General features: G+C 35.4%; 1 protein-coding gene and 1 non-coding gene across 4 annotated transcripts in view; both read left to right on the top strand.

Moving 5' to 3' along the window:
* Window positions 1–12,384, top strand: part of PPP3CA (protein phosphatase 3 catalytic subunit alpha) — a 312,138-nt gene that overhangs the window by 222,279 nt on the left and 77,475 nt on the right. For all 3 annotated transcript variants that reach the window (XM_045820033.1, XM_045820032.1, XM_045820034.1), the window contains one exon: window positions 9,458–9,582. In XM_045820033.1, coding sequence (XP_045675989.1) covers window positions 9,458–9,582 — 125 coding nt within the window. The remainder of the gene's footprint in view (window positions 1–9,457; window positions 9,583–12,384) is intronic.
* On the top strand, window positions 745–851 carry LOC123806996. The gene has a single exon (XR_006783568.1). It is a non-coding gene; the product is annotated as a U6 spliceosomal RNA (small nuclear RNA).

The raw sequence follows: 12,384 nt of genomic DNA, 5'->3' as shown, positions 1-12,384 counted from the left end.
TTGTATTTTTGATGTTATTTATTCATCCTTTTAATATAGCACATTTAGTAAATACTTTATTGATTTTTTTAGAATAAATAAATAAATAAATAATTCTGAAATATCTGCTTAAAGAAAGATAAGGAAATGATAGAATAAGGAAAACTAGGCGAAATTTAAAAATAAGCTTGCTGCCTTTGTTAGAATTATATTCCAGAAAATACTTTTTCTTAACTGAGTTTTAAATGAATGTGTTCTAACATGTCTGAGTTGTTCATATTTTTTTTTAATAGTTGCTCAGTTAGGAATTAACACATCCATTTCCACATATGCCTCATACAACAAATAAGCTTATATATTTTTACTGAGGAAATGATAGCATTTAATTCATTTAATCTATTTATTAAATCATTTAAGTATTATTTCATAGAAAGAGTACTTAGTAGCTTTTTTCCCCTACTATTAGGCATAAATATAGCCGAATACTTGAAAGTCAGTGATAGGTAAAAACCCTTCCTAATGTCCCCACTGCTTGTAATTGCCACCAAATTAATGATGTATATGTGGACTCGAGAATTAAATATCATTAACTTGCTTTCCTTGAGTTTAAAAAACTATTAAAAATAACAATATTTTCAGTTGTTAAAATTGGAGTAGTATCATGACAAGAATAAGAGATGACTCACTTTTTTCCTACTTAGAATATTTTTCTTAACTGAGTTTTCCAGAAATCTAGTCAGAACCAGCTCTTTAAAAACCCCTTTGGTGCTCATTTCAGCGGCACATACTCTACAATTGGAACGATACAGAGAAGATTAGCATGGCCCCTGTGCAAGGATGACATGCAAATCTGTGAAGCATTCCATTATTTTAGGGAAAAAATCCATTTGGTGAAATGCCTTATATTTCTCCTATTTACTGTCACTTTCAGTTTTAAAACATTACCCTGTACCTTGACACAGCCATGGAACAGCATGGTCTTGTAAAGGAGCACTACAAGGATAACTGCAATAGAATTACAATAAAAATTATTTATTTAAAAAAAAAAAGAAAATGAGACTACCTGGAAATTTGGCACAGTGTTGTTCCCCACTGAAAGATTGGTAGTGTCACCGAAGTCACTCAGAGATATTTCCAGTCTTAAAAAGTGAAACTTGTGGAGCATGAGACCTAGTTTATTTGATTTTAGGCTTAATGACTTTCAACATAAGATAGCATTTGAATAAAAAGTGGAAAAAGTACAGCAACTTTTTCTGTGTTTTATTTAGGACTACACTGATTACAGGAACTTAGATCATCTGTCTAAATCTGGCAAAACACTTAGGATGTTTCTTGGGGAGACAACCTCTGGAACAGCCGCCTCACCGACTCTTTCACACTGCGCCTGTGTGTTCCACATCCCATAAGCATGTTAAGCTTTTTTTCCTCCCTCATTTTAATTCATTTAGTTAACAAAAACTCACTGAAACAGGCTTATTATGAAGCCCTTGTAGATGAGGCATCTGTGGTCACCTACAAAGATGAAGTATCTTGTCCTAGTTACACAAGTGGCAAGATGGCTACAGTTGAAAGAAATGTAGTAAAAAAAGAGTAGAGTGTGCCTATAGAAAGGAAGAGGTCAGGAAACACAAATTAGAACAGTCTGTGGATTCCATGGATAATAAAGCTGATTCAGGGAGAACAAATAAAATAATTATCAATTAGGAGGCCAGAGCTTATTGATTATGTTCAATCAGGAGGAATACACATACAAACCCAAAAACTAACGTGAAACTGTGAGGTCTCGGGTACAGAGTTTGTGTTCTTAACCAGCACACCGTGCTGCCTCTCCCCAAGGAGGAAATAACACATCCAGAAAAAAGCAAAAAGCCAAACAGAAAGAATACTATGGCCACAGCTACCAAACATTTTTTTTAATCCCAAAATACAGGAAGGCCCAGGATAGAAACCATAAGGCACAGCTCTGTAGCCCCCAGATCTGGTTACAGTAGAGTCCATCTTTCAGGGCCCTGAAGGAAGTTCATGGGCATCTGAAACCTAGAATCAGTATTTCAAAATGTAAAGAGAACAGTTCATTCATTTATAAATAAATATATATAAGTGCACAAGTTTTCTAATTTATTTACATTTGGCTGAAATTCAATCAACTCAGTGTTTATCCAATACTCTCAATTGACTGGTGAGGACAGTCAGAATTTTAGTGGACTACATAGTATAAATAAAGCCACATGTCAGATAACCGATCGTTTCCAGGACTGACCAAACTTGGACACATGAACAGTGGTGACCAAATTTAATTAAATACCACTTTATTATATGTGTACATTCTTATTATTTATTAATATCACAGACAAAATCATGACTTAAATAATTCCATGATGTTATAAATTCTTAATGGACAGATGCTTTCTTAAAATCTGGATTGTTGCTGAAATGGAAAAATAGTGATAACAGATGGAAAAACATGTACTCTAATTCAATAATTAAATTCTTCCATTAAGCAAAATCTTGTAAAGCATCAAGCCATGAAGGGGAAAAAACCTTCCAAAAATAATTTCAATGACAAGAACACTCATCTTTAGGATAAACAAAAATTAAAGTTTCAGTCATTTATTTTTCTATTGGTTGGAATACACTGCGGATATACCACGGTGCTGTATATGCTTGGTCCTATAACATAGTTTAAAAACACAGACTTAATCTAGTTTCTTTCCATCTGATTAGAAATAAACTGAGATTTAGGGGATTCTTGGTTTCTAAAATAGTCTGTTCTTGTTCTTTTAGTTGTCCTGTTACATTTCTCATTGACATGCACCAACAGACAGTCCGTCTTTGAAAACAGCATTATAAATATCAATAAATTCTTGAGATCATGGCTGTTAATCTGCACTGATGTTGTTATTGTTTTGTGTTTAATTCCATAGCTTTTTTCTTATTAAAATCCTTGAAATTTGTGTTTAGCAAATTTTCACTTGATTTAAAGACTTTTTGTTATTGTTTGTTACTGTTGAACTACAGTTCCCTGGTTAAGAATTTGTATTTTGTGTTTTAAAGAGTATTTAACACATTTAACATTTGAAAAATAATATTCACTATGGGGATAATACTAATTATTTTGAAGTGTACCTCTTTATGGAATTACACCCCTGTTATTTTTTCTTGGTCAGTTTACTTTACAATTGATGAAGATTTCTAGAGATAAGTGAATGCCATAATAAACTCACTTTTATCTCAATAATTGCCTGATTGCAGATGTTTACCCATTCTGCTAATAACCTACACATATTTGTTCTGGCTGGTTTGTACTTGAATTTATCACCCACTAAAGGTTACGTAATCCTGGATTATCACCAGCGGGGAAACAGATATGTGCTTGTGATACCCACTGTGTTTAACCTCTAACAAAACCTCTAAATGCAAGATCTTTCTCTGCGAAATTGCAGATTTTGGAAAAGAAAAAGTTGTGGTAGATACAGGATTCAAATACCAAGTGTATAAATTGAACAGGTAATCCCCTCATGGTGAGAATTAGACATAATGATAGTTCCTTAACATTAGAAATTTTATTGTCTCGGGAAAATGTGGCTCTTGTGGAAAAATATCGGGTTGAAGTAAATGAAGCTGAAAGAAGAGTGGAACTCTAATGGCGAAAATCGCTTGGCGACTCAGTAATGTCTTTTCTAAAAGAAAAATTACAACCTGTTAGATTAGTGTGAACTGGAAAAACTTGTAGGAGTTATTCTTTTTCATGCAAGTCTTCCAAGATAATAAAAGCCAGTATTTTGGAGGAACTAAAAGTTCTTTATAGAAAAATAAATAGTGAGGCAAGAATTAAAAGCATTTGACTTCTAAATCATAATATTGGTACAATTTTGAAATGTTGGTCCATTAAAAATCTATTTTTCACTTGTAGTTTATTGTTTGTTTGCTTTTAACAACCACTCCTCTGTCCCTAGGCATTCTAACTTCTGTAAGCTTTCTTTAACCTGGAATTCTATGACATAAAATTTTTGCTTAGGAAGAAACTGACCCAATTATGTTTTTTGATGTATTCCTTTTTTATAGGCAAGTAAACAGGACCAACGTGTAAGTCTAAGCATTAATTAAAATCTATTTTAAGTAGTTTTATATGAAAGTATATATTTTATATTACATTTTAAAAATATGTTTCTACTACGGATGACAGTTTTATTGGAGTGCTTTAGAGGCCATCAGTTGTACAGCAGTTATACTGGTATTTCATCCTAGTAGGTGCAATACTGTCTCGTGTTTATAATTCCCATGTAGTAACTTAATTTTCAATGTGAACTTAGAAACAAGAGAATTCTCTTAAAAATAATTATTGTAATATAGATACACTTGTTTGCAGCTTCACTAAAGTAATTTGGACATGCATACCTAATTACTCGAATAATACATGCATGGTTGCTGTCTGGAACACTGAGCTCTTCTCGGTGGAGAGTCAGTGGTGTTGCTCTAGTGAGGAAATGTGAGGCAAAGGCTTGGTCCCGGCTGTGGCTATCTTTCCAACTTCCTCCTTCCGCTCCCTGAGATTATTTTTTGAAGGGCCTGTTTGTCCTAAACACGCTGGCCATTATCTTTTGTACTTAGCAGTGTGCTGGTTTTAGGGACTCTTAGACTTGCTCTGTGACTAATTCATTGTCCAGCCTGTAGATCACAAGGCCTTACTCAGCTCACTACAAAGAGCCCCTTGTTACTGCCCTAGCTGTTTATTGATGTTTCTCTTTGGCAGGACTTCGCTGTAATCTACAGTGAATAAAGTCTTAAACTTGTTTAATGACTCCCTAATTGCTATACTGACCACTAATCTCCAAATAATCCCTCTTTTGTGGTGGGTGGCTTTACACACACACACACACAGAGGCATACTCAAACCCCCTTAGATTGCGATTTCAAAGCTCAATCACGAGCTCTCCAGCAATGACATTAGAAGGAAAGACTATTCCCTTCCCTAAGAAATAAAGACAGATCCTTTCTGTATGTTATTTTCAGTTTCCTACTTCAAAATTCTGTATTCCCCTTTAGAAGACATAGATCAAAAGTTGTTGACACCACTCATGTGTGACAATCATTTCCCAAAAACATTTTATTTAATACAGGCTACAGTCATCAGGGAAGGGAACCACAGTTAAAAGGCAATTATTCAAAAGTAATTCTTTGCTTAGGTACTACTTAGTAGTTGACTGATTAGGCACATTTTGTTTATTTCCTGATAGTAAGAGGGAGAAATGTATGAATGTGTAAGCATCACAGGATGTTGGTCACTCTTGCACCATTTGGTTGTCCTGAGGACATTAACATAGCCGCATTCAAAACCAACACATTGACGCCATTTAGGAGGGGAAAAAACTGAGGATATAATGACAACATTGCCACCTTCTCACCAAAATAGTTTCAGCTGCTCAGTGCACCTATTTCTCACTTGTCCGGTGTAAAAACAAATGGAGGACTGCTTCTCGTGGGGAAAAGAGCCATCATGCTGTGGCACATCAGGTTGCTAATGGATAGGGATCACAGGATTCCAGGGAGGGAGAAACACCGTTTTGTTTCATTATCTTTGATGTGCCAGTTTCATTAATGCCTTAACTTTATACGTTGTTGATGGAAATACGTACAGCTCTGTTAATAATCTATTAAGGACATAACATAATGCTTTTTGGAATCTGTAGTCAGATGGAATGTTGTTTTCATAGAAACTAGGAGTGCTGGTAGACTTCAGTGATGGTCTTTTATTGTGGTTTTATAGCGATGGTTGTGAATTTGTCCTGTGCTTCGGACAGGAAGCCGCTGTCAGGTCAGAATGTGGAGAGACAGAATGGTTTCCTACAGGCAACAATGTCAGACAAGGCTGTATTTTATCTCCCTATTTGTTTAATCTGTTTGCAGAACATATCTTGTGAAAAGCTGGGCTAGACTCAAGGGAAGGAAGACTGAAAATTAGTGGAAGAAATAGCAATAACTTAAGATATGCAGAGGACACCATCTTATGGGAAGGAAGTAGCACTGATTTGAAATGACCTCTGATCAAAGGAACGAAAGTCTCAAAGCAGGACTTCATTGGACATCTGGAAGACAAAACTTATGACTGCAAAAGATACACACAACTTTAACATAGAGAATGAAGACATTGAAGTTGTTAATGACTGAACCAAGTTAACAAAATCTTTAATTCAAGTGCAGACTACAGCCAATAAATCAAGAGAAGGGTGCAACTTGAAGGCACAACAATGGGATAATTAGGAAAGAGTGCCAAGAGCAAAGATGTGTAATTGGAGACCAAGGCTGAGATCACCCACACTCTCACATTCCCATTCACATTCACATTCACATTCCCATTCACATTCTTCAGTACTATGTAAGGATTCAAGAGTTGGACAGTGAAGAAGGCTGATAGGAAAAAGTGGGCTCATTTGAAATATGATGTTGGAGGAGAATGCTAAGGATACTTTGGACAACCAGAAAGAAAAACAAACCAGTCCTAGAGCAAATCAAGCCTGAAATAGCACTGGAGGTAAAAGGGGCAAAACTGAAGCTGTCCTCCTTCAGGACATCATGAAAAAGCAAGATTCTTTGGCAAAGACAGTAATGTTATCAAAAATATTAATAGAAGGGAGCAGGAAAAGAGGAAGACCAAATATGAGATGGATTGACTCTATGCAAGAAGCCATAGGCACTGAGCAGGGCTGTTGAGGACAGGATGTCACTCCTTCATAGAGTAGCAGGAGTCAGAGTCCACTCAACATCGTGTAACAACAATGGGTACCACTTTTATTACCTATGTGTGGTTCTATGTTTTGTGTGCTTTTTGAACATCATAGTTCTATCAGTGCTGACCCCCAGTTGGGTACCCCACCCACCAGCAGTATTCCATTGGAAAGGAAATGCAAATAATGGGAAGCAGGGGTGTATGTCTGTGAAGGATGAGCTTGCCTTGCCTTGAAGATATAAAATAACTTGTCACAGCCTGGATGTTCTAGAAGTGCAGGTAAAATCAAGTGGCATTGAAGACGAAAGGCCTAGTCTCATGGGGAATTGGATGCTGCGAACAACCAAGCAGATAGCTTGCCTCATTAGGCAGCATTTGTTGTACTGTCCTTCTCTGTGGATACCAGAGGATGGAGGGTGGGGGTCATGGCATCACATAGAGGTAGCCATTTATCAAGTTCATATTATTGGGTTGGCCAAAACGTTCATGTGGTTTTTTTCTGTGAAATAAAAGACACATTTTTCATTTTCATCAGTAACTTTATTGACTTGGACATTTTAAGTATGTTGGCTATCTCCTGCATGGTAGAATGTTGATTATTCTCAACTAATGTCTCAATTTGATCGCTTTCAACTTTAACTGGTCTACCCCACTGTGGAGCGTTGCCCAGTGAGAAATCTCCAGCATGAAACTGTGCAAACCGCTTTTGACCAGTCACAGAACCTTCTCCATACACTGCACAGATCTTTTTTTGTATTCCAGTTGTATTTCTACCTTTCATGAAATAATAATGCATAATATGACAAAAATGTTGCCTATTTCTTCCATCTTCAATATTAAAATGGCTACATAAAAATTCACCAGTTTTGATAGGTTTTTTTAAATGCACACTGATACAACATCTGTCACAATGCAATCTAACAAAATTGTTTTGAATGAAGTTAAAAACAACTAAGCACTACTAGAGCCACCTTATGGGAAAAAAAACAACAACAAATGGGCTTTTTGGCCAACCCATAGGTTCCAGGAACTCTTCTAAGCCTGTTACAATATTTACACATTTAATTCTCAGTAGCCCCTTAAGGTGTAAGGTACTAGTCACTGATATATTCATTTCGTGAACTTCTTAGTGTTCAAGAAACAGCCACATCATAGTTATCATTTAGTCACAAAACTTTTAAAATATTAAATATCTATACATATATAAACATACAAATATCAAAAATATTATAATATGGTGTTTGACAGCAAAAGTTTTGAATTAGGCAAATCTGAATTTAAACCCTGGATCATCTGTGTTTAAGTGACCTTGTCTAGCCTCTCTTAGCCACACTGTTTTCTTCTCTGTATAATGGAGATAATATTTTTTTAGGACTTTCAAAGTAGTTAAATAATAAGTACTAAATAAGTGAGTTTTGAAAAGAGACTACAGCTCAAGAATTTTGGTTTGAAAGAGAAGGTGAGAATATTAATAAATAAAAATTCCTAGTGATTTTTCTGTTCTGTTTTACAAGATTTTTTCCATTTCATGATTTATTTTTTAATTTTTAAGATTTATTAAAGTTCATCTTATAAAAAAGTGCTTCTTTAAAATTTTTAAAGATTTTATTTATTTAGTTTGAGAGAGAGGGAAAGAAAGAAAGAGAGGGACAGAAACATCAATGAGTGGTTGCCTCTTTGTGCACCCCCTACTGAGGGCCTGGCCTGCAACCCAGGCATGTGCCCCAACTGGGAATCAAACTGGTGACCCTTTGGTTTGCAGGTCGGCACTCATTTCACTGAGCCACTCCTGCCAGGGCTATAATTTAAATTTTTTTTTGATGAACAAATTTTACCTGTGTTTATTTTAGCTGTTAACATATTTATGCATTTTCTTTTTTTTCTTTTAATTGTTCAAGTACAGTTTTCTGTCTTTTACTCCCATCCCAGCCCACCCCCCCAGCCCTCCCCACCTCCCCAGCCCTCCCCACCTCCCCAGCCCTCCCCACCTCCCTCCCATTTCCACCCCCTCTGTTTTTGTCCATGTGTTCTTTATACTTGTTCCTGTCTATAATTTAAATTTAATTAAATTATTTTCTTTCTCAGTGGTACATAGTACAGCAATAGCAAAAGTAGGTTTATGGTTGTATGTGAAACAGAGTTTATTCTTATATTATTATAGGTAAAATTATTTTCCATACAAACAACTGCAAACCTACTTTTGCCCAGCCTTGTATAATGATGCATTTTATAATTGATGATACTTTAGATTCAATGAGCTACAGTTTGTGCAATACATATCAACAGTTCTTTTTTCTTCAGGAGGCAATAACATGTAGTAGTTCTATATTCAGGCTTTATTTGCATATAAATATGCAAATAAAGATTATGTCAAATTTCTGAACCATTCTTTGCCTCATCTCTTATCTACAAAAGGAAATGTCTGTTGTGCACCATTGTTAGTATTAAGTTAGTAAATGTGTATAAATTTCTTAGCACAGTGCAGAATGGTTAAATGCGTAATAATAAAGGCCATTATTGTTATTATCTTTATTTTTCCAGTTAATCTGTGAATTAGTAGACCTGGCTGCCAGAGCCAGGTCTGCCACTAAATAACTTTGGAGTCTCTGTCTTATCTTACTGCTTTGCAAGATAATGTTTTGGTTAAGATGACCTCTGAATTTCTTATGGCTCTAAAATCTTGTAATTTTATTATCTAATGCAAGTCTTAAAATAATGGGACCATAAAATTAATTTCTGTGTTTCTTTCAGTTTGTGGGGACATCCATGGACAATTCTTTGACTTGATGAAGCTCTTTGAAGTGGGGGGATCTCCTGCCAACACTCGCTACCTCTTCTTAGGGGACTATGTTGACAGAGGGTACTTCAGTATCGAAGTAAGTCTGCTTCACCTCTTTTTAGCTTCTCAGTAATGGATCAATAGTATCCTAGTAAAATAGAAGTGGTGAATACCATTGCCTTAAGGAAATCCCTAGTTGTAACAATGAACTTGAATACACTTAATTCATGGGATATTATATATCCTATTTTCAGTTGATTCACATATGCTTTTTTAATATGTAGAGATGCCAAGGAAATGGCTAAAACTAAGATTTTGGCTTTGGTACCTTTTATATATTTGCAACTTTGCAAAAATCACATCATATTCACATTACAGAATTCTGTTCTCTGTTGAGAAAACTAATCAAAGTTGCTTAAATATGCGGGAATGTGCTTGCATCGTTATGCCTATAATTATGAGAAAATAAGCAATTTTTGTCAGTTGATAGTCAAGTGTTTCTCTGTGTCTGCATCTGTGTGTGTAAATTTGTGTGAGTACACCTGCAAGTGCTGTGTTTTGTCTTTTGGCACATGTCATCTAACTGGGGTAATTTGTTAAACTCATTAATTGAAACAAAGCAGGTAACTTATGAGTAGGGGTTCCTCCTCAGCCCCCCATATGCTTAAGGTAGGTAGAAATTAACATTCAAAATAAAGGCAAGCATCTTGTTTTAGTCAGATGTTTGTTCTTCCCGGTGCTTAACATGTTGTCATACATAGAAAGGGTTCATTAAAAATTATTAAAAGAAATGGTTGAACCAAAAATAAGTTTTAAAGAAATAGTTTATGCTATAGTTGCTGATATAAGTATTCTCGGGGGAAAAAGCATTAAAAAGAAAAACAATTTTTCTTATTTAAAGATAAAATTCAAATTTATGTAAGTCTCACACCAATGTCAGGGATTTTAGGTTCTAGGTTTTTACATTTTCATCGTAATTTATTTACTAAAGGAATAGTTTAATATTAAAATTGTATCATTTGTAAGCAGCTTTTGTTTTTAAAAACATCATACTATATTTTTTGGTTACTCAATTTACCTCATCTCATTGACTTCATATATAAATTTCCCCAAATAGATTAATCCTTTCTTCATTGGAGCACCGCATATTTATTCATGATGATGAGGGACGGAGGGGTGGTGTTGGTATATAAATCCAAAAAGAGATAGAATGTTTTTGGAATGTGCCCATTTGGTAAACACATATTATCAAGCACATACAATGTATGTGCAGTACGATGGGACTGTAGAGAGTTTGAAGAAATATATATCCTATAACTGGAAGAAATATAACTATAAAAAGCTCTGTAGAATCAAAAGCCTAGAACAGGTAGTCATCTAGGATTCAATTATTATTTAACCTATTAAAAATTTGTAGTAAAAGAGGAACAGAAAATAGTTGCCTTTGGAATATAGAAGAGCTGGAGACTGTTGAGAGTTTACCCATGGCTGGAGAAGACGAAGTCAAAGAACAAGATTTAGCTAGGAGGGAAATCAAAGTGAGAAACGTAGAGGAAAACTTCGTAAACCTTGTAAGTCTCATTCATAGGCTGAGTTGACCAAGTTGGCAGGGAAGTGTGATTGAGCACAAATTTTTAAGACCTTCGTGTTGCATTAGGGCTAGTATTTGCCAAGAGTAAGAAATAAAAAGCCTACAAAATGATGGTTTGAGCAAGATAGAAGCTTATTTCTCCCTCCAGTAAACACCCGCAGCCTGGCTGATGTGACAAGCATAGTGCCAGGGCCCAGACCCTTTCTGCTTCCTTGCTCTGATGTGCAGTCTCGTTCCAGAGGCCGCCTCGTGACCCAAGACTGCTACCCTCGCTCCAGCCACCATGTCCTCACATTACATTCAAGTAGAAGGAAAAGGGGAAAGAGAAGGACCTATCCTCTCGTTAAAGGATGTTTCCCAGCAGTGACATATTGCTTCGGTGTGGGCCAGATTTGCTGATCATGACCAAAGGCGGTTTCACTGCATAGCCAGACTTGAAAACAAGTGCAGAGGCAGGAAACAGCAATGGGAGATAACAGTTTCTGCTGCTTCCCTTAGAGTAGGCTTGTGTGGATATTTTTAAAATTATTTTAGTAACTCTAAAATTCATCTTATTTATTTAATATTTATATGCACCTTTGAAAGATCCTGAGGAGGAATGAAGTAGGTGTTCTTCTTTCCTTGAAGCTCACTTTCTAAGCAAGGGACACCCAAGACTGTCCTGTTGTGAGTGACTATTTTTATTAGCCAAATGATGGAATGTGATGGTGGAAATTTTTTTAATATCGTAATATTTATGATTTTTAACAACTTAATTTGTTATCTTTTTACCTAATCAAAGACAACACTATTCCTTATTAATTTTAGTAGTAAAGATAAAGTACTAAATCAGATGGTTTTTGAGTAACATATGGCACAGATAGACTTCATTATCTCATCAGGTCCAGTTGTGGATAATATTTCTTAATCTTATTTGTCTTTACTTACCTTTTATTTTTTTACTTGGAGAGTTCAGGCTCCTGAGTCTCTGGCCTCAAATCACTTGAAATTTCCTAAACTTTTCCTAATTAGAGCTTTTTTAGAACTGCTTCTTTAAAGAAGTTCAAAAGCAGAAATCACTAACTTGTTTCTCAACAGATACTTTTTTAGTATACAATTAATCTACATATTTAAACTATGAAGATTGTGATTATTTTGTGTAATATGCATCTTTTAAATTCAAGCAAACGATCAAAGAATGATACCAAATGTTGGTGACATCAAATGTAGTCATCATGGGACATTTAAAAGTTCTGAGATGCTCATATCAGAGTCCCCATCATCAAAATGATCTTTTTAATTAAACCGCAAAAGTCTGATAGTACAGCC

This window comes from Phyllostomus hastatus, unplaced genomic scaffold (genome assembly GCF_019186645.2).
Source record: "Phyllostomus hastatus isolate PE091 unplaced genomic scaffold, TTU_PhHast_1.1 phas_scaffold_39, whole genome shotgun sequence".
In the NCBI taxonomy this organism is placed as follows: domain Eukaryota; kingdom Metazoa; phylum Chordata; class Mammalia; order Chiroptera; family Phyllostomidae; genus Phyllostomus; species Phyllostomus hastatus.
Note: the sequence above shows the minus strand (reverse complement) of the source record. Positions and strands in the feature narration are given on the sequence as shown.